Genomic DNA, 21,598 nt, shown 5'->3' on the forward strand with positions numbered 1-21,598 from the left:
TAACTCACCTGTACATTACGATGCAGAAAAAAATCTAATTGAAAAACTAAATACATACCCTTATATACAAGGAAAAAAATCAAAGTGCAAAATCGAAACGAATACTAATATACAATTGTGTGTGTTGATTGCCTTTGGGAAAGAATAACAAAATCCTCACTTGGATTAATTGAACTACCAATTGCTTAACACTAACTAATTTTCTTAATGTCAGGGTAAAGTGTGATTACAGACAGTAAACATGGATCCAGATCTAGCATTTTGATTACAATAAATACTTTTTGAATTAGTATATATATATATATAAAAGGACTTTTGTCAATTTAGAAAGATTTTTTTTTTCCAAGTGAAAGTTGAAAGATGAGATAAAGAAAGAGGGCAAATGATAAAAGAGAAGGGAGTACGTGTATCATTGAGAAACCAAAGAAATAAGCCTTGCTGGCTGTTGCCACACGAACCCAGCACCAAATATCTCTCCAGCCAATGGCTATTAACTTCTCTGCTGCACTCAATATCCAAAATCACAACCCCCACTGCCACACTTGGTTATTTTCCACCAGTACTTTTCATCATTCTAAATTAAAAACACATTTTTCATTTCAGTTAGCAACTGAACACACTCACGCTTATCTTTCTTCATCAATCGTCATTGCTAAATTCAGGTAAATAAGCTGAACAGATCACCTGAGATCTTCATATATTACTCTTGTTTGATTTGATTGTTCTTACTTACTGTAAATCTGCAGTACATTCCCTCGTATTGATCGCCTTTTATGCTTTCTGGTTATGATTGCGTAACTGTGTTATATTCTGCATCTATTGCACAAACTTCATACATTACTAGGCTATTAGATATGTAAATACTGGCATGTTTCTCGAATTTATTCATGTTCGGTGAAATTTTCTGTTATGAAGATCCATTTTGTGAACTAGATGACTAGTACAACTCGGTTTCACTCCAACGGCTAATTATAGATTAAAGTAGCATAAATTTGCTGTTTTCATAGCTTATAGATAAGTTGATTGGTCAAAAAACTCGTGGTAGCTTGTTTGTATGGATTTTTCGTTTACAATCCTTACTTTAGAAATTATAATTAATTATTTTTTGTGTTGTTTCTTATTGTGTACTTCCTGCCAGAAGCTTGAGAAGGGAGGTTAAATTCCAGAATCAATATAGCTCTTAGTCATCACTCATCAGCTGGTATGGTTGTGATTCAGAAACCTTGTTAAACACGGTGTGTGGTTTTGGATTTTTCATAGTTGTAGCGCTTGTGATGGCCATTGCTGCAGTTATCGGACCCTATGCAGGAAATAGAATCTTAAGCTCGTCTTTCTATTATTCTGATCTGACTGAAAAGTTAGCTTGTAGTGGTGATCATGCTTTGATCTGCAATCCTACGAGAAATGTGATCAATGCTAAGAAGTCATCCAATTATAGCGCTGGTTATGTTTCCAATCGAAAAAAACAATCCGTTAAGGCTGTTAAAGAGCATGTCAACATTGCCTCTAATCATTCTGATGTGGAGCCAATGGTTGAAATGTTAAAAAAACTGCAGAATGAAAGCTGCAGCAAAGAAGATCCGGTGGAGGTTCTTCTTCTTCTGCAGAAATCTATGCTTGAAAAACAGTGGAATCTTTCAGCTGAGAAAACATTGGAAGCTTTCCCACCAAATGAAAAGAACTGTAAAAAGAAGATGCAGATCACTTGTTCAGGAACTTCTGCTAGGCGGAGGAGAATGGATACTCGTAAAAGAGTTCAAATTCCAAAAGCTTCAGCTGAAGCAAATAGTGCAAGCAAGCGACTGAGATCTGTTGTCGGTCCAGAGCTACAACAAAACCGTTTGAGAGGTTACATGAATGGTGTCGTAAACCAAGAACTTCTTACACATAAGGAAGTGGTGCAACTATCCAAGAAAATCAAATTTGGTCTTTATTTAGAAGAACAGAAGGCCAGGTACTAAACTCACAACTTCCTCCAACCGTGCCACCCTACTTTCTCAAACATCAGAACAGACTTTAGTAGCTGATCGTCTCTTCGGTGAAAATTACTATAAAGAACTTAAGAAATATTGTAGAAAGAGTGAGATAAACTGCATGAATTATATTTTTTACCCATGAGAAGCAGAGTCATGAGGTTAATCTTTCTCAAATACCCCATCCAAACGTTCTGTTCCGATATTGTCCAACTGCTTTTGATGTTTTCCTAAATACATTGCTTTCATAATATTGGAGGTCATGTTGCTGCCAATGTTTTAGTAGTGCTTGAAACTCATTATAAGAAAGAGTTAATAGCCTTTATGATTGCTGTGAGACTGAACCAGATTTAAGCCAGTCTTAATGTTGCTAATGGTAGCTAGCTTCCTTATCTAATAATAAATGAGGTATAATAAACAGGATGGAGACAGAATGCAGGAGAAGTGTTCAGATAATCTAGAGAGTTACTACTTCTTAGCATGTTTCTCTTTATAATTGTCAAAATGTAGTTGTGCCTTCTTGAAGGTTATGATTTCTATGTTAATGACAGCTTGACTTCTTTACGCTATCACATTGAAGGGATTTTTTTTTAAGTTGAATTGATAGTGATATTTTGGACTAGGTATTTTCTTTCAAAATGTGTTTTAGAGATTGTTTACTCAGCTTGATTAATCCATGGAAAATTTTAGTCTGAAGGAAAGATTGGGATGTGAACCTTCTGACGATCAACTCGCGGTTTCCTTGAAGATGTCTCTTGCTGATTTACGATCTACATTAATGGAGTGTTCCTTGGCTAGAGAAAAACTTGCAATGAGCAATGTTCGTCTTGTCATGTCAATTGCGCAAAGATACGATAGCATGGGTACTGAAATGGCTGACCTCATTCAGGTAACTTTTACTGTGCAAACAAAGCTACAGATGCAGAACTTCTTGCATTTGTGCATTGGTTATTATACTGTAAGCTCAAACGTGGCAATTCTTGAGGAAAGTTCCCTCATATGCATGTAGGGGGGACTTATTGGACTACTTCGCGGGATAGAGAAATTTGATCACTCAAGAGGATTCAAAATCTCAACTTATGTTTATTGGTGGATTCGTCAGGTGAGATTACTATTTAGTTTTGTTTTTCCGTTTCTTGAAGACAACACTAGTTTGTGTTGTAAAATGACGAGGACCTTCATTACCTATTGGCTATTTCCCCATTTCTCAGGGCGTTTCCCGAGCATTAGTTGATAACTCAAGAACATTGAGATTGCCCATACATCTACATGAAAGACTGAGTTTGATCCGTAATGCAAAAGTCAAGCTTAAAGATAGTGGAATAACTCCATCAATCGAAGTAAGTTCTGTCAAAATGAATTGATCGATATCATACTCGGAATGTTTCTAATAAATTTAATTGTGAAGTATTACACTGTTCTTTTTGCTAATTTGCTTTTGCTTTTTCCTGATCCATCAGAAAATAGCTGAATGCCTTAACATGTCCCAGAAGAAAGTCAGAAATGCAACTGAGGTATGATCATCTTATAGCTTTAACATTTCCAGTTCATTTAGTACAAAATTGCTTCTAAAATATTTGTTTTTCTAGGCAAGCAGCAAGGTGTTTTCACTTGATAGGGAAGCATATCCCTCTTTAAATGGCCTTCCTGGAGCAACACTTCATAGCGTAAGTCCAAACCATAATCTTTGCAAAAATATATTCTAGATTTGCATTTGACAGCATTCTGGATTTACCAAGTAATCCAAGACTGCCACTTCACAATATGTACATATTGACTATCAATCCAAGATCTTGAGGTCTTAGGCCCTTCTTTGTATCAACCATATTTCATCACTTATGTTTCATGGCCTACTTTCTTCTTCAGTACATTGCTGACAATCGCCTGGAGAACAACCCATGGCATGGAGTTGATGGATGGGCGCTCAAGGTAAGTTATTGAAGAGAAATCCTCACAATTTATTATGAACAGTATTTAATATGTGACTTGTGTTCATAAGTTGATGAATTTTAACAAAATCAAACTTTTGAGGTATCCTGATTTCTCCCTCCCTTGAATTACAGAGGAATTTAGTATTAACCCTGGTCCCTGGTAGATGCATGCTTGAAAGATCCCTAGTGGCAGTTACTACTATTCTAGCACTAGCTCCATCAATGAGTCTTTCCTCCTTGACTCAAAGTTAGGTTCGATCTTGATAAGTCAACTCATAATGATGTTAAGTTTCCCAATTATAATTTTGTGCAGGAAATATGATCTTGGTATACATTCTTTATACCTTTCTATCACTATATTTGATAGCTGTGCCTACCATAAAATCTTGTTCCCTTAAATTCCCTTCTTTTTGCGTTGCTGTGCTTTTTCTCTTCTATAACTAACCAAACTTGAGCCTCAATCTCAAACTAGTTGGGGTCAGCTTTATGATACGTCCGTAACCATATCACACCAGCAATCCAATATTTGAAAATTTAGGCTCTCTCGCACTAGAAGTTCTATAGATTCTATACTGTCATTCAAATCCCTAACAAGACTAGCAAACTAAGCCTGAATCACAATTGAATGTTAGTAATGATAACACCCCAAATTTGGGTCTGAGGATAAAATGGTACCTGTGAATGTGATATCAATGATGCTTCTCCCTACCTATGTTTCTCAGGAAGGGATGTTGTCTGGTGGTGCTTCCTTATAAGTTACATTTTGCTTTTCTTCTCATCTTATTTATCAAGACGTAAACTTGAAATATCTCAGAGACTGAAGAAATCATGACTGACTTCATCTGTTTTGCAGGATGAAGTAAACAATCTCATTTCTTCAATTCTCAGGGAACGCGAGAGAGATATTATCCGACTGTACTATGGTCTGGACAATGAGTGCCTTACCTGGGAGGATATTAGTAGAAGGTAAGAATCCTAGTAAAATTGACTTTTAATGTAGTTAGCTAAAGATAAAGAAACTATACATGTTTAAATTCACAACAATTTGAACTAGGTTTGAAAAATTTATTGCAAGAAGTTCCTTATTTTGTTGAACCGCTGCTCTAAATTTATTTATTTTTTTCTTTACAGGATAGGTTTATCCAGAGAAAGAGTGAGGCAAGTTGGATTAGTTGCACTTGAGAAATTAAAACATGCTGCCAGAAAAAAGCAATTAGATGCAATGTTGGTTAAACATTGAGTATGATCGTTGAGACCAAACTACAAATGAACTGTACATAGAATGTAAGGAAACCTGCATCTCCTATTTTATTTTCTTGATGAGGAGAACAGATGAAGATCAAAGGGACATTCTTCACCATCTACTTCCCTGCTCCTGTCCCAAGCCTCCAAAAGAAGAGTCAGAAAGATGTGGTGAAGATTTTTGTGCATCATATATTTTAGGATGTATCTGTGTTTATTGAGATAGGAGGTAGGTAAATGCAAATACTGTATATATGTTCTCTGTGTTGACTTATTTCATACACTTGAATGTGATAATGTCCATTTTATATGATGTATCTTGATGAAAAACACAGTTTCCAGAATGTTAATCTGACTTTGTACACAATTTTAGTGGTAGTAGAAGAAAATATTTAAAATAATGTTGTCAAATTTATTTCCCGTAGTAAAGAATGTAGCACAACAAAGTTGAAATTTGAACTTTTTATAGATAAAAAAGCTGTATAGGAAGTGAAATCGGGTATAACAACAAGTCACAAGTTCAAATACAAATTATGTTTGAATATCTCCACGCAAGACAAAAGGCTCAAGTATAGAGATTATAGCCAATCATCATTCTTACAAACAAGTTGTGAGTAATACAGAAAAGTGATTAAACATCGACTGCCCGAGCAGCTATCTAGTTTGTAGCTCTAATACAACAAGTTTCGGAGGGGCGAAAAAACACTAGGGTAAAATTCCTTTGAATGCAAGGCTGAAAGCTAACCTCGGCTATTTGTGTCTAGCTAAACAGATCAGTAGCTAATTATGACAACTCCTTCACTCGATGTCATCAATCCAGTCGCCATATATTTTACTAATCTTATCCGGGCCTTTCCATTTTTGAAAGAACCTCTGGCCAGGTCTATCAGCTATGCCAGTTGGCCTTTGTACCTGAACACCCTGCCCCAGATGATAAACATCTGTGTGGAGTGCTGGAATGGTTGAGGGCACTGTACTTTCTGTTGCTCTTGATGGAACCCCGCCCTGCTTTAATTCTGGAGGAACAGAGACATAATCTTTGCCATCTGTTTCCGCAGGTCCTCCACCAAACTTGTTCAGTTCTGCCACAAAATAACACAAGTTAGTAGTTTGCACAGGATCAAACGGAAGCATCCAGCAAAATTTTGTAGTCTGGTCAAATGAAACAGGACAGCAATAGCTAACACAGAAAATCTCGGAACCATTAACTGAAACAAGACCAAACAATTGCACATTTAAGAGTCTTAGCATATAGGTCATACAATCATGCAGATTATCTTTACCCTTAACAATCATGCAGACACTCTTTTCCACAAAACCAGACAGCTCCAAGAGTACCAACTTTTAGTCAACATTCAACTGCTTCCCTGACACTTAAGGTTATTTTAGTAGCAAAACTATTGTCATGATTATGTCAGCATTTTCGTGAAATTTATGAAGTTGATACCTAAACTATTGCACATGAAAATATTGACATAAAACGTATACCACCAAGATTCAGTAAGTTTCTGTCTTCTTCTTCCTTCCAAAAATAATTACATAGTTTGAACCTTGCGGTCTTAAACTAAAGATGTGTATAATGTACTAAAATGTTCTTAGAATCTTGTCATCTTAAACATGATATGTGAGATGTTAGAAACTTAAAATTAAAGAGTTACCAGATATAGAAAGTATCATTCATTTTTAAAGAGATTAAAAAGGAAGGTAAGAGTGTAAGACGCATAAATTGCAACGATGGAAGGATGGGGCAATATTTTATTGATATTTGTGGAAAAGAAGTATGCTGTATACAAAAAAGTAAAGAGACTTGAAAAAAGATATGGATTATCTGTATACACGAGTACACCAAAAGTTAATCAAAATAAAGGGCATACCCTAATAGTTACAAAGTCGTATTTATCCTTTGGCACGAGTATTTAAAGCCTAATCTATGTAAAGTCATACATATTTACCCAATATTATAACCACACATAAAAAATGTAATGAATTCGGTATCTGATGTCATTCAACAGATAATCTCATATATAGAGGTATCAATAAAGAGAAGGACGATGACAAGAGTGAGTATAGTTATTAAGCAGATAGTTGAGAACAAGAAATATTAGGTTAATTGATATGGCAAACACAAGTAAGATAGATAACTAAGATCAACACTAAAATTATAGTGTCAATGACATTTCCCAGTGAACCAAGAATAGCATTCCCATCAATCATACCCATTACAAAACTAATCTTCCATCTATCCAACAAAGGGGTTGTAGAAAAGCACATCCTGTAATTTCCATTCCCACCAAAATTTTCAACAACCTCATAGGTTGAGAGATTTACATAGGTTTGGCAAAGAATTTACAATAGATGTAAATTTTATCTTGTTGCGACCAGAGTTTAAAAGAGGTTTTGCTAGCATGGCTTCAACAGAAGAGGAGATAGAAGTGGTGCGGAAGTATTAATGAGCATAACAAAGAGAACTACAGTCATCCTATACTGAAAGAAACTTAAGTCTCTTAACTGGTATTTTCAGCTTGTCTAATTTCAAGTTTACACTTTTATGATGATAAGGCAAGTCTCTGTCCACCATAAAAGATAAAAGGCACCTTAAAAGACTCATCAACATGCATTCACATGGCATTCAGTAAGCCAAAAGTGATCCACTGAAAAAAAAGGTAAGCTGCTGTCCACCATAAAAAATAAAGGGAACCTTAAATAACTTAATGCACTTATCCACTTGGATCTTCACCTAAACAAAATTAACCAAGCAGATCAACAATTGCAGCAAGCCAAATCAATTATAAATTATCAATCTTCAGAATTTTAATGTATACATTGATATCATATCTCCGTACACCAGAAATAAGCATAAAGTTATATCCATACCTGCCACACCATGAGCAAAATGACACTTGCTGCCAAACGGGCAATAGCCAGTAGTCTCCCACTTATTACAAATTCTTGTCTTCCAGTTTGAAGGTTTTTGGGTTGCTCCAGTAGCATTATTTCCAAATCCACCAACAGTAGGAGTCACACTTATTGCAACACTCTCTCTAGACCTTGATTGTTCATCATGAAGGAAAGTGCAACTATCTCCATAAGGACATCCCTCTTCAGTGTAGAACTTCTTGCAGTGCCTCCCTTTAGCGGACCTTTGAGACTCTCCACGTAAATCAGGAGAGCTCAATATTGGTATCTGGTGTTCTTCTCTCAGTTCCACCATTACTCCCCGCTCATTTTCATGTGCAGCTACTATCTCTTGCCAATTAGGTGGTGGTTTGCGAAGCTCCTCTATTCCATGAGCAAAGTTACAATTAGTAACATAGGGGCAGACACCGGCACGGAACTTACAACACAACTTCGTTTTAAAGAACATCTTTCCGATTGCTTTAGAGCTACTGGTGACTATAATGCGAGCATCTGAATCCTGCACATTCCTTGACTTCTTGTTGGGAGGCTCACTGCCTGACCGGTTTTGTGAATGCCTACCATCCTGACTGGAATTGGAAGGGGTTTCACAATAGGGACCACTGTTCCAGGCTTTATAATCATCCTCAGTAGCCCAAACTGCCTGGTCAGAAAAATTAGGACCCCAACTGTCATAACCACCAACCCCGGCTGTGGAATCGGGGATCACATTCCCTCCAGCAAAACCAGCTTCACCCGTAAAATCCATTTAAACAGCAGATCTGACTACCCCAAAATGTTCAATTCCCAAAACTGATAAAAATAGAGTAATATGCATACAAAAACATAAAGCTCAAACCATGAGCAAAAAGATTACACACTGACGGCTATACCTCAAAAGAATGAGAAAGCAGGAACCTCAAACCAACACAAAAATCCACACACACTTATTGTCCAGAAAGGAAAAAGAAATTAGAAACCTCCCTCTTGAAAATAAGGAATTCGAAGCTAAAAATCCTACCTTTTTCACTTGATTGTTACAGAAAAAACAACTTTTTTCCTATAGTGGGTACAATTTAAACTTTCAACAATCATCCATTCCCTAATTCAAAAAGTATAGTACAACAAGTAACCACACAAGATTGACCAACTCTTGCTCAAACACAATGCACTTCAGAAACCCTAGGTCTCATTAATTACAAACAGAAGAAAAGAAAGTAAACCCAACAAACCCAGATGGAAAAACAACAACTACAGAAAAGGAAAGAGTACAGAAATTAGGGAATTCAAGATTAGTAAGTGAAGAAACAGTTGATTAAAGTTAACTCACATAAAGGAAACAAAATCTCAAGACCCAAAATTGGAGATAACAGAGATCAGATTATGGTGTTACGATACTTGATTTACGAAAATGGAAGAAAACGGGAGGAGCGGAGTGGTGTGTCGTCAATTCATCGGACCTTATCTCCTTAAAAATAGCAAATGCCACTGTAAATCGGACAACTTCCGGTCAGATGATAGATTGTCTTAAATAGGGAATTTATTTACTCTAATTTCCTTTAGGGCTCCTATTAATTGAAGGGAAAATTAAATAAAATAACAAATTAATAACCTAAATTAAATTGAATAGCTAGGGTTTGATTTAATTGTGCTCCATATCAAACATTGACAAAAATTTGTCAGGCGTCTCTCTCCCAGAAGTCTCGCTCGCCACTCTCCCATTCTCGCCTCTCTCGCTTTATACACAGAAGTGTATAATTTCTGTTTCTGTTTTGTATAAAGTGAGAGAAAATTGTATATACACATGCAAAAATGTATATCTTCGTGTTATACACTTAATTATATAATTTACAAACATTTTACTTCAAATATTGCAGAGAAAAAGGCCAAAGAATTATACAATTGTGAATTATACAATTGCAGTGAAATACAATTTTTTCTAGCTTTATACAACAAAAGTGTATATATTGTGTTTCTGTTTTTGTATAAAGCGAGAAAAACATATATCTTCTTGCTATACACTTATAATTATGCAATATACATACATTTTAATTCGATTCAACTGTATGCAAAGCTAATTATACAATTGCAGCGAAATAGGCTAGCGAATTATACAATTTAGGCCAGCGAATTATACACTTTTATATGTATAGCGAATTATACAGTTTTTATGTTTTCTATGGAGCGCAATTATGCAAAGTTTGCTATATTATACAAATATGATTTTTTTGTTTGCTATATGTGAAAGTTGCCCTTAATTGAATTCACACCAAATAAACCTCAAATTTTGATTTTTTTTTTTTGTAAAAAATAAGTAAAAATTATACCATAAGTATTATAGATATAATTATTTTCTATAATTGTTAGAAAACACTAACAAAACGCTCACCTGAGATAAGAAGAAGCTATAAAATTCACATATTAACAGAGCTAAGATTAAAAAAAAAAAGACGTAGAGAGTAGAGACATTTTGAAGAGGAAAATGTTTGAAGTTGAGTTGTTTTTTATCAAAGAGGATAAGCTTGACGGAGAAATGTAACTGTCGAAAAGAACAGAGAAACAACTGTAAAGTGAAAAAACTTTAAAATAAAATGACAGGAATAATCTCAAACTGAATCTGAATTCTAGAAAGCATACGCGTCGACAAAGAGGTGTTAGTTCTTTCCTTTTATTAAATAGTACTAGTTAGGATTGTTCATAGTTTGGATAAAAACCAATCCAAACAAAAAAATCAAACCAAATCGATAAAATGAATCGATTTTATTTGGGTTTGATTTGGTTTTAAATTTTTAAAAACCGATAATATCTATATTGATTTAATTATGATTTTATTAAATAAAATTGAATAAATAATCGAACCAAATCAATGAATTATATACATATATTTTATTAATATAATATACATATTTAATATATTATTTTTATAAACAATTTTAAAGATGTTATATATATTTTCATTAAATTCTCTTTCTAATTTACTTATTGAAAGTAAAAATGCTGCAAAATAATTTACTATCTCATTAATTTCATGGATATGAGTGTTCATGACTATTCTTTATATGACTGGAAATGTTACTGTCTCATCTTTCTAGGCCAATTCAGTGATAGAACATTTATTAATTTCAGTCATTCTAACTATCTTTCGTTCCAAATGAATTGTTGTTACTTTTTTCACATTTTGAATAAATTGTTTATTTTATTATTATGTATAGTTATAACCAAACCAAATCAAAACCTATAACCACCAAATTGATAAATGTATAGCATATTTGATTTTGATACTTTTAAAATCAATTAAGTTAGTTTGGTTTTGATCAATAATCGATTCAACCGATCCGTAAATATCTCTAATAATATTGACACGCGCTCCATGTAAATAGTATATGTATTATGATTATATTAAAATTAAAGTATAACAAGTAACATGAAATCTAAAGTGAAAAAATGCAAGTTGAGAATAATTGAAAGTAAAATATGAATTTATTTACTCCATAAACTTTAGAAAGCTTTGAGGGGTTGACATAATTTGTTTTCCGCCTGAGGAAATTCTTAAGAGCTTCAAGTAATTGAATTCATACAAAATATCAAATTTGCACATCAAAAAATTGTATTTAGTAACTAAATAGGAACCTTGCTTCTCTCCATTTCCCTTCTATCAATTTTTTCCAAGTTACTACTTAGACGTATGACACTTGTATCATTTAAATATTAATGTTGTATATTTTATATAATCAAATACCTTAATCATGATTAAAAGGATATATATATATATATATTGCCATTTCAATCTATCTAATTATTATTACAAAAAAATCATCTCACAATTATCGTTTTACTATAGTTCAACTCATTTTCGTTATTTCCAATTTTTCTATTTACCAAAAAAAAATAAAATTCTTCGTAGACTAAATTCGTGTCAATTTAAAATAAATATTGAAATAAGTTATTTTACGGAGAAAAATATTGTAAATCATAAAATAGATTTTTAAGTATTTAGATATTAAATAAAATGTATTAAAAATTACTTTCCCATAAAGCATCAAAGAAAATTAAAGTTAGACAAACTTTTCCAAGAAATAGATATAATTTTTTTTTTAAAAAAATGTATATATCTTCTATCGTCACTCTAGGTTGTTAAACTTAGAAGAACTCTTTTCATATCAAAAGTTTAATGCTATATAATTGAAGTAAATCCATTTCTTCTCAAAAAATTGGAAAATTAATATTTTCTTACTAAAGTTGGAAATCTTAAATATCTTTTTAATCATGGTTAATTAGCATACTTTTTTTTTGATTAAGAAAGTTAATTAATCTAAACGTTAAATATTTAAATAACTTAGGTATCATACATCTAAATAAGAACTTGAGGAAAATGGAGAAGAAAGAAATGAAAAGGAATCGAGTCCATTAAATGATATGGTTGTATAACAATAATATTATATCCGCTGCATTATTTGTTGGGTTCCACTTTTGCTTATTATTAATTTTAACATCTTTTATGTAAATACATAATTATTTTTATTTATAAATTTAACTTCAACATCAAAAATATATTAATCAACGACTTTTAATAGACTAATCCGCAAGGACTCTTTATGTGCTTTGTTGTAGGGACAACAAGAACAAGGTCCCATCGTATCAAACGACTTACATCAATTTATTAAACTTAAAGAATGTCAATATTAGTTAACAAAAATATTGAAGAGGGTGTATGATTATTGATTACTTAATAAAGTTGGTTAATTCTATATAAGAAGACTATCCTTTTCCTTTCTGTAAAAGAAAAGTAAGCATTATAGAAATAGACCATTTGAAAACAACACCAAACCTGCCTGACCCATTCTTCATCTTTTATCACCTGCAAAAAGCAAAAAACAAGTAGATTGATAATAATACTCCCTTTGTTCTTTGGTTCCATTTCATTTTTCGACACTCAAACAGTTTAAGTTTATTCATGAAATCTTCAAACTTTTTGGTAAAAGAGTATTAAAACCACAATAATTGACGATTCAAAAAACTTATTTGAATTTTAAAAGTTAAAATGTGTCACGTAAACTGAAATAAAGGAAACGTGTTATTACTAATACTACCCCTGTAGCTAAAGCAAAAATACCTTTTTACTGAAAGCAGGGAAGGGTAGCCTTGTAAATTCCTTCTTCCAATTCAAAAGCTGCAACTGATATAGAAAAAAAAAAGGGTAGTATAACTGCTCTACTATGGCTGATCACCAACCCAAATGATCTTTTTTTTTCTCTGTAAAATTTTTCCCTTTATTCCATCAGTGCTAAAAGTAACATTCTTGATAAATCTTTTTGTTCATCTCTGTGTTGCATTTTTCTCCTTGTTATGAAGATAAATGTCAGCAAATCTTCGTTTGTGTTGATAAAGTAGTATTCTTGTTTCTCTTCAACAGCCAATATGTCTAGTAAAATCAAGTAAGTGCTTATGGATCTGAATTTATGAGTTGTCTTTACAATTTTAACATGTCTGTAAGTCTGTAACCGTTTTTTTTTGGCCCTCTTTCTTGGTCCCTCGTCTATGATTTTAAGCATCTTGTATTTGAATGTTGCCTTGTTATGGTATCTGGCTTGATCTAAGGATCTAAAATTTCACTCATTTTGGCAAAGTTTACTGGTGCATCTACTTCTTGATTGGTAATGTTGCCCAAAAGTGAAAAGAGCACGATAAATAAGGAGAAAAAGATAGGTTGGATACTACATTTTGATAAAAAGTTTCCAACTTTGGCATGGATTGTTCTAATTTCCTTTGCAAATTACTAAATGGATGCTGTGGAGTTCGGGGGTGGGGAAAGAAAGGGGTTGATGTTGTGATTTTGCTTTTTTTGAATTGCTTGGAGTATCAGGTTTATCTAATTGTGGTGTATTTGAACTTGCACTAGATCAACTTCAAATGGAACTCCTAGTAATTCGACACCAGTAACTCCGCGGATCAGTAGAGTGAGCAGGGGAATAGATAAATCTGATGCTGATTCACCCTCTTCATTGCAGAATTTGCATCGTTCAGTTGATAGGACTGTTAGATCTGTTAATACTTCTAAGCCTTCAGTGGAACGGCAGACCTCTAAGATCAGTGCTCTACCTAATGTGAGTTCATCCAAATCCATTTTATGTTATGTGTGTAAGGTGATGTAATTTGAGTTGCATTGCCTTGATCATGCTTATGACATTACGTCGAATAAAGGAAGTTCTTCATGAAAGTTTAATTTATAGTAGTGTCTGGATGAAACGTTTTTCTGTGTTTTATAACCTATGCATTCTTATTTACATTACTTGCGTGATTTTAAACTTATCAGAAAAAGCCAACGCGGATCCTGAAGCCATCAGAACTGCAAGCTGAATTAAATGTTGCTCGAGAAGATCTTAAGAAGGCCAAGGAGATGTTGGTTTTGGCTGAAAAGGAAAAAGAGCAAGCTCTTGAAGAAGTGAAGGAAGCTCAGAAATTGTCTGAGGAAGCAAACAAGAAGCTGAGAGAAGCTTTGGTAGCTCGAAAGCAAGCTGAAGAGAACTCTGAAATTGAAATGTTTCGTGCTGTTGAGATGGAACAGGTGGGGATTGAAGCTGCTCAAAAGAAAGAAGAGGAATGGATGAATGAAGTTGAAGCTGTGAGGAATCAATATGCTGTGGATGTGGCTTCTCTGCTCTCTGCTACACAGGAACTTCAACGTGTAAAACGCGAATTAGCCATGGCTTGTGAGGTCAAAAATAAGGCACTTAGCAATGCTGAGGATGCTGCAAAAATTGCTGAAACTCATGCAGAGAAGGTGGAAATTCTCTCAGCTGAGTTAGTGAGATTGAAATCTTTGCTTGATTCCAGGATCTCTTGGAATGAAACGGAGGTTAATGAGAAGAATAAGCTGGTGGAAGATCTGACACTTGAGATAGAAACACTGAAAGAAGAACTCGAGAAAGCAAAAAGTTATGAAGCTCAATTGGTGGAAAAAGAAGCTATTGTGAAACAACTTAATGCCAATTTGGAGGCTGCTAAGATGGCTGAATCTTCCGCTTGTTATGTATTGGAGGAATGGAAGAAGAAGGTCGAAGAACTAGATGCTCAGGCTGAGGAAGCACACCATTTAGAGAGATCTGCATCAACAACCCTTGAGTCGGTCATGAAACAACTGGAAGCAAGCAATGATTTGGTGCATGATGCAGAATCTGAGATTGCATATCTCAAGGAGAAGGTGCGGATACTGGAAATGTCAATGGCGAGGCAGAAAGGCGATCTTGAGGATTCAGAACATTACACTCAAATGGCTAAGGAAGAGGCATCTGAGTTGAGAAAGAAGTTGGATTCTCTTGTGTGTGATCTTGAAACAGTGAAGGAGGAGAAAATTCAGGCTATGGAGAATGAAAGGCTAGCAGCAACCAGTGCTCAAACACTGCTAGAAGAAAAAAACAGACTGGTAAATGATTTGGAAAGCTCTAAGGAGGAGGAAGAAAAAAGTAAGAAGGCAATGGAAAGTTTGGCATCAGCTTTGCATGAGGTTTCTTCAGAAGCAAGAGAAGCCAAAGAGAGGTTATTGTCTAACCAAGATGATCAACATGAACGTTATGAAACTCAACTTGAAGATTTGAAGTTGGAATTGAAAGCAAAAGAGGAGAAGTATGAAAGCATGCTTGACGAAGCAAAAGAGAAACTTGATGTTCTTACCAATTCCATCGAACAATCGAAAGAAGGACTAGAGAAATGGAAGGCTGAGTGGGAGGAAAAGGAGCTTCATCTGATAAGTTGCATGAATAAAACTGAAGAAGAAAATTCATCAATGAGAAAAGAAATCAACCGGCTAGTAAACCTGCTAAAAGATGCCGAGGATCAAGCTTCTGCCAAAAAAGACGAAGAAGCTTATTTGAAGAATTCCCTAAGGAAATCTGAATCTGAGGTAACCTTTTTAAAAGAGGTCCTTGGTGAAGCAAAAGACGAGAGCATGAGATTGAAGGAACGCTTAGCGGACAAAGAAAATGAAGTGCAGAATATTGTTTGCGAAAATGAGGAGCTTCGAAGTAGAGAAGCTGCATCGTTGAAGAAAGTTGAGGACTTGTCAATGTTGCTTGAAGAATCATTAACCAAAAATGAACCTGAAGTAAATGTAGAGCTTTCTGATAGCCAAAAAAACTACAACATGCTCCCAAAAGTAGTGAAATTCTCTGATCAAATAGAGAAGCCTATGATGGAATTTTCAACTTATCAATCTGAACAACCAGTTGATAAAAAGCCTGATCAAGTCAAAATCACCTCACATGATGAATATGATCTTAAGGCCTCTAAAGTTATCGATAATTCAAACGAAAAACTAAATAAACTTGAGAGCAAAGCAAAGGAAGATGATGTTTTGACAATAGATGAGCATAAAATGTGGGAAAGAGAGGCAGAACAAGAAGAGAAATCAGAGTTGTCCGAGAATGGTGGCACATCTCCTACTAAGAAACAAAATCAGAAGAAGAAAAAACCATTGTTTCATAAATTTGGAAGTCTACTGAAGAAGAAAAACACCAGCAGCCAGAAGTAAATGATCAGTTATCAACTGTTTTCTTATTTTTGTTTATATCTTCAAATAGGGGCTTAATTACATAAGGAAAAAAAAAGTTGTCCTATTTTTAGTTTTCTGTTATTATTTGGAGGGATTTGGTTCTCAATTACAATTTGTCATGTTAGGAATATCCTTAATATTTTCTCACCATTTCTTTCAGCTTTGTTTGTCTATATATTTGGTTTCTCAATTGCACTTGCTTTCAACATTTATCAAAGTGAAACTGGTGAGGTTATTTCTTTTTCTTTTCCGCGTTATATTAAATGTTCATATTAATTACATGATCTATTCTGAAATGATGCTCTCAATAAGATTTTATCATTTATTTCTTTCATCCAATTTTATTCGTCATGTTGCGATTTTTAAAACTCAAATTTACTACTTTTCAAAAATAAATTAGATTACATTAGTTTTGATATTTTAAATAAAAAAGTTAGATATTAAAAAAACTATATGAAAAGTACTATAAATTGCAATTTTTACATGTCAATATAATGAAAAAGTATATCATAAAATGTTAGTCAAAATTTTATAGTTGACTCTACGAAAAGAAACTAATGTAAGAATAATTATTAATTATTTCTTACTTATGGCCTAAATTTACTTGTAATACAAGTCATAATATGTAATAATGAATAGATCTTGTCCCTGCACTAATTACTTAATAGACATATCAGTGATATTAAGTCATAATCTCTATAAATTGATTTTTCCTATCACATATTTTCTAAAATAATTTTATCGCTAACGATTAAGACAAAGAGATAAAAATTAATTTATGACTGAATACTTTAACTCTTCTTAGTAATAATGTCTTCCTTTATATAATATTTAATCTTACAACTATGACAATTCCAATTTACAAGTAGACGAAAGTAATAGCATGGTGAAATTATATTATGAGTGAGTGTCCATTATTTTTCACTTTGTAATATAAATTTTTACCACAAATTAAAAATAACGCAAATATATTAAAGAAAAAAGGCTTAAATATGTAATTAAATTTTTAGTAAAGACTTATTTATGTCATTCGGTAAAAGTTTGACCTATTTATGACATTGTTATTAAAGAAAAGGTTTATCCATGCGATTTTTTTAACTCCAATTTTGTAAAATTATTTTTACACATCAAACAAGATTTAATACTTTTGTATTGACATTTTTGAATCAAATGTATATTTTTTACTTGTTTTTCTCTAAAAATAACAAGAAAACATGAAGAACATAAATAACTCCTAAATTTTCTAACATCTTCAATTTTTTACGAAATCATCTCAAATTTCAGCTACATCATTAATTTTTTTTTTAAAAAAAATAAAATTCTAACATCATTTGCAAAAAATATATTCCAAAAAACAAAATTAGTCCCCAAAAAACTTCAAAATTTCTTTGATTCTTGTTCTGTAGTTTTTTACATTAGATCCTTGTTAGCTAGTATTTTTTGAGTTTATGTTCAAAATTTCAAATGATTTGAAGTTGTGGAAAATCTATCACTGAAGAATGTGAAGTTTTAAAACTTTAAAGAAATTTTAATTGATCTTGTTGAGTTAGGTTGAATTTGAGCTCAAAAGAATTTGAATTTTCAAGCGATTCAAGAAGAATTGAATAAATTTGAAATTTGGAAATTATTAATGTTCTCACGTATTCTTAGGAATGTAAAAGCAAAAAAAGAAAAATTTGATACAAAAACACTAATAAAAAAGTGTTACACCTTATTTGATGTGTAAAAACTAATTTTATAAAATTAAAGTTAAAAAAATAACATAAATAAATCTTTTATTTATTAGCAATGATCTTTTCTAAAAATTCGATAATATATTTATGCATTTTCTCTATTTTAAATAACCTTTCTAATTAAAGATTTGATGTCCAATCAAGTTTGGGCGGTGGAGGGGCTATGAATTTGTGTCATATGAATCAAAATTAAATGCCACGTGTGGCGCAACTTTCAAAGTTCTCGAACATCGCACCTGCCACGTGTCTTGATACAATTTTTGCTCCCAAGAAACAGAATCTCTTTACCCAAAATTATTAGTCAAAAATCAAAATCCCATCTTCAACATTTTCTTGTTTTTCATCGCTCTCAATTCAATAATTCACTTTGATAAACAGCTATGTCTGAAAGGCGATTTCGTTTTGGTTACGTACTTGCATCGAAGAAAGTTTCAAGCTTTATTCAAGATTCACTCATCAATCATGCCCAAGAAAATGGTATTGATTTAGTGCCAATCGATCTTGACAAACCATTAATCGAACAAGGTCCTTTTGATTGTATATTCCACAAGCTATATGGTCCAGAATGGAGGAAGCAGTTAGAAGAATTCGCGCTTCAGAACCCAACCGCCATTATAGTAGATCCAATCGACGCCATTGAAAAGCTTCATAATCGGCTCACAATGCTTGACGTCGTTAACGAATTGAAAATCGCCGGAGACAGCGAAACTATCGGAATCCCTATTCAGATTTTCGTTGGAGAAAATTCAGAATCCCTTTTAGACGCTATTACTAGTCAAGGGTTACATTTCCCTGTCATTGCTAAGCCGTTGATTGCGAATGGCTCTGCGGATTCTCATCAAATGTCTTTGGTTTTGAAGCCGGAAGGGTTACAAGGGCTGAAACCCCCAATTGTTTTACAGGAATTTGTGAATCATGGAGGCGTTATTTTCAAGGTTTATGTAGCTGGGGAACATGTTAAATGTGTGAAAAGGAGGTCATTGCCTGACATTCCGGAGGAGAAATTGGGAATGTTAGAGAATCTGATATCGTTTTCGCAGATATCTAATTTAACTGCTCAAGATCAGAATGATGATACTTTTGCTGAACTGATTGAGAAGGCGGTGATGCCTCCGTCAAGATTTGTGACAGATGTAGCCAATCAGTTGAGGGATGCTTTGAAGTTGCATCTTTTTAACTTTGATATGATTAGAGATGAAAAAGTTGGGAATCGATATCTTGTTATTGATATCAATTATTTCCCTGGCTATGCTAAAATCCCAAACTATGAGACTATGATGACTGCATTTTTCCTAGATATTGCACGCGAGAAGCTAAACAACGAGTCCCGTTAGGCCTCTTATGAGATCATTTTAGCCCTGTATACTGGTTATACAGTTAAGCTCTTTTACTGTTTTACCTCAGCTGGCAGATGATGCTGAAGTAAATGTGAATCAAAAGAGGCTAACTGCTCTTATTTCGTAAAACTGTAAGGTAAAAGTCTACTGAGTTTTGGAGCAATTGATGCGTTTCTCTTTCATTCTCCTTTTTTCTTTAGTTTAGTTAATGAGATGTGGAATAATTTGGAACCGGATGATAATACTTCAAAGTTTTTACTCTTCTGTTGAATGAAGTTTTCAATTTTGAGGAATTGTTTTTTTTTTCAATTCATGTTCAATATTGAGATTGCCTGAGCCATTTTTCTATCTTGTTCAATATTTTGGTTGCCTTTGTTGGTCATTGGTTCAAGCAATCGTAGAACTAGACATCCCTGCTTGCACCGATTACTCACAAAATTAGTCAATATCAACGGCATATATACTTTAGTTTTTGAACGACGATAATTAGGATATATTATTATTTATTTTTTTACAAAGAAAAATACTAACAAGTTCTAAAATCGTTCATAAGAATAAGATCTTCATTTCCTTAATTGCATTCTCCTATATAAACAAATTTTATGTATATATGTGACCAAGTTCATATTTATCTCATTATCTTAATATAAAATTAAATTTTTTTAAAAAAGACCTCAAAGATGTATATAAATAATTAATACTTATAATAAGAATTTAGAATAAATGGCTGTTTTCTAGGTAAGCGCAATTTTTTCAAACATCCTTCTTTGTCCATTTCTATCCGTGGAGGAATAATGTCCATGAAAGGAAGCACCACTTTCTTGACTTAATCAGAATGATTTTAACCTTTAAAGTCGTGTAATTAATTCTCACTCAGCTAACTATAAATGATAAATATAATATGTTGTAACGTTTAGGTGAAGTTGGTAATCTTTTTATCTTTCTTTAGGTAGAATTTTTGTTTTTCTAACAAATTTTAAATTACTTCCTTAATTTTTCTATGATTCGAGAGTTATTTGTGGCAGATTTCTCAAATATGATTTAAGTTTGATTGCTTTATAAATATTTCTGAAATTTTCGATATATTTGAGATGCTTCTTTTAAGAGAAATTTTAACAGAAATCAATACACGTAGTACCCCCAACTAGAATTGAAAATAGTTTATTCAATGTCTTCAATATTTATGACAAATCACAATTATTTCATATGATTATTAAACGTATTTTAATATGAAATAAATAAATAAATTTTAACACCTTTAGCCGGTCTATCGTAGATTACCTCCTACTTCCTCTTTCATTTATGGTTTGGCTGGTTAGCTAGAGAGGTACATATATAATTCCCCAAAGATTTTGCATTTATTTATTTAAAATAATGTCTAGTTCCTACCTTCTCTCTTTTGTAAATGTAAATACATGAATTATATCAAATTTATGGGTTATTTATGCATAATAGAATATTAAGAAAAAGTAAGGATATTAGTCATGAACAAATTAAATACAAACTAATTTCCAAAGCAACCCCTCTTAATAAAAAAATTTCTCAAAAAGAAGCAAACACTTATTTTCAAATTATACAATATACACTATGTGATAGGAGTAATAATTTTTAAGACATTATTCCCACATTTAACAAGAAATTATGTATTCATTTTTATATTACTAAGAACTTGCCTTACGAATCCTTACGGTACTTCCAAACCAAATCAATCTCGTTAACATAATCTCTAATATAATAGTATTTCGTTATTCAGTTATTCCTATTTAAAATAATTTTTATACATTTTCTAAAAACTTGTAATTAATAAGGAAAGGATCAGATTAGTTTTATTTTATAAACTCTTTAGTTTTTTAATCACGTTAGTTAATTTTAATAACTAATTAAACTTTATGTACGGGTCTTTTCATTTTAGAACAACTAATGGTCGATAAGTAATCAT

General features: G+C 32.9%; 4 protein-coding genes across 7 annotated transcripts; 3 read left to right on the forward strand and 1 right to left on the reverse strand.

Moving 5' to 3' along the window:
• The first annotated feature begins 299 nt into the window (after positions 1–299).
• On the forward strand, positions 300–5,513 carry LOC101263418 (RNA polymerase sigma factor sigA). Of its 2 annotated transcripts, none has more exons than XM_004241397.5 (10): positions 300–662; positions 1,139–1,954; positions 2,664–2,862; positions 2,983–3,075; positions 3,185–3,313; positions 3,434–3,487; positions 3,563–3,640; positions 3,840–3,902; positions 4,758–4,870; positions 5,036–5,513. In XM_004241397.5, the coding sequence occupies exons 2-10, from the start codon at positions 1,275–1,277 to the stop codon at positions 5,142–5,144; spliced, it is 1,518 nt and encodes a 505-aa protein (XP_004241445.1). In that variant the 5' UTR covers positions 300–662; positions 1,139–1,274; the 3' UTR covers positions 5,145–5,513. The 2 variants fall into 2 exon arrangements, with proteins under 2 accessions (XP_004241445.1, XP_010322501.1); XM_010324199.4 differs by having other exon boundaries at positions 436–662; positions 1,142–1,954.
• A 152-nt stretch (positions 5,514–5,665) lies between these two features.
• Positions 5,666–9,602, reverse strand: LOC101263122 (zinc finger CCCH domain-containing protein 56). Its single transcript, XM_004241396.5, has 2 exons — positions 8,021–9,602; positions 5,666–6,228 (listed from the first exon to the last, which is right to left on the reverse strand). The coding sequence occupies exons 1-2, from the start codon at positions 8,808–8,810 to the stop codon at positions 5,945–5,947; spliced, it is 1,074 nt and encodes a 357-aa protein (XP_004241444.1). The 5' UTR covers positions 8,811–9,602; the 3' UTR covers positions 5,666–5,944.
• Positions 9,603–12,829: 3,227 nt separating this feature from the next.
• LOC101246732 (WEB family protein At5g16730, chloroplastic-like) lies at positions 12,830–16,833 on the forward strand. Of its 3 annotated transcripts, none has more exons than XM_004242089.5 (3): positions 12,830–13,476; positions 13,941–14,145; positions 14,355–16,833. In XM_004242089.5, exons 1-3 carry the CDS (start codon positions 13,460–13,462, stop codon positions 16,566–16,568), a joined length of 2,436 nt encoding a protein of 811 aa, XP_004242137.1. In that variant the 5' UTR covers positions 12,830–13,459; the 3' UTR covers positions 16,569–16,833. The 3 variants fall into 3 exon arrangements, with proteins under 3 accessions (XP_004242137.1, XP_019069695.1, XP_069155529.1); XM_019214150.3 differs by having other exon boundaries at positions 13,250–13,476; positions 14,050–14,145; XM_069299428.1 differs by lacking the exon at positions 13,941–14,145 and having other exon boundaries at positions 13,250–13,476.
• Positions 16,831–19,952, forward strand: LOC101262819 (inositol-tetrakisphosphate 1-kinase 1). Its single transcript, XM_004241395.5, has one exon. It carries the CDS (start codon positions 18,703–18,705, stop codon positions 19,654–19,656), a length of 954 nt encoding a protein of 317 aa, XP_004241443.1. The 5' UTR covers positions 16,831–18,702; the 3' UTR covers positions 19,657–19,952.
• Positions 19,953–21,598: the final 1,646 nt, after the last annotated feature.

Source organism: Solanum lycopersicum, chromosome 6 (assembly GCF_036512215.1).
Source record: "Solanum lycopersicum chromosome 6, SLM_r2.1".
NCBI lineage: Eukaryota > Viridiplantae > Streptophyta > Magnoliopsida > Solanales > Solanaceae > Solanum > Solanum lycopersicum.

What these genes read in the sequence shown, in the direction of transcription:
- LOC101263418 (XM_004241397.5), top strand. Translation starts at nt 1,275, where the DNA reads ATGGCCATTGCTGCAGTTATCGGACCCTATGCAGGAAATAGAATCTTA. An exon ending in AAATGGCTGACCTCATTCAG is followed by an intron (nt 2,863 to 2,982) that starts GTAACTTTTACT and finishes ATATGCATGTAG; the next exon opens with GGGGGACTTATTGGACTACT. An exon ending in CTGGAGCAACACTTCATAGC is followed by an intron (nt 3,641 to 3,839) that starts GTAAGTCCAAAC and finishes TTTCTTCTTCAG; the next exon opens with TACATTGCTGACAATCGCCT.
- LOC101263122 (XM_004241396.5), bottom strand. Translation starts at nt 8,810, where the DNA reads ATGGATTTTACGGGTGAAGCTGGTTTTGCTGGAGGGAATGTGATCCCC. An exon ending in TTTTGCTCATGGTGTGGCAG is followed by an intron (nt 6,229 to 8,020) that starts GTATGGATATAA and finishes ATTTTGTGGCAG; the next exon opens with AACTGAACAAGTTTGGTGGA.
- LOC101246732 (XM_004242089.5), top strand. An exon ending in AGATCAGTGCTCTACCTAAT is followed by an intron (nt 14,146 to 14,354) that starts GTGAGTTCATCC and finishes TAAACTTATCAG; the next exon opens with AAAAAGCCAACGCGGATCCT.
- LOC101262819 (XM_004241395.5), top strand. Translation starts at nt 18,703, where the DNA reads ATGTCTGAAAGGCGATTTCGTTTTGGTTACGTACTTGCATCGAAGAAA.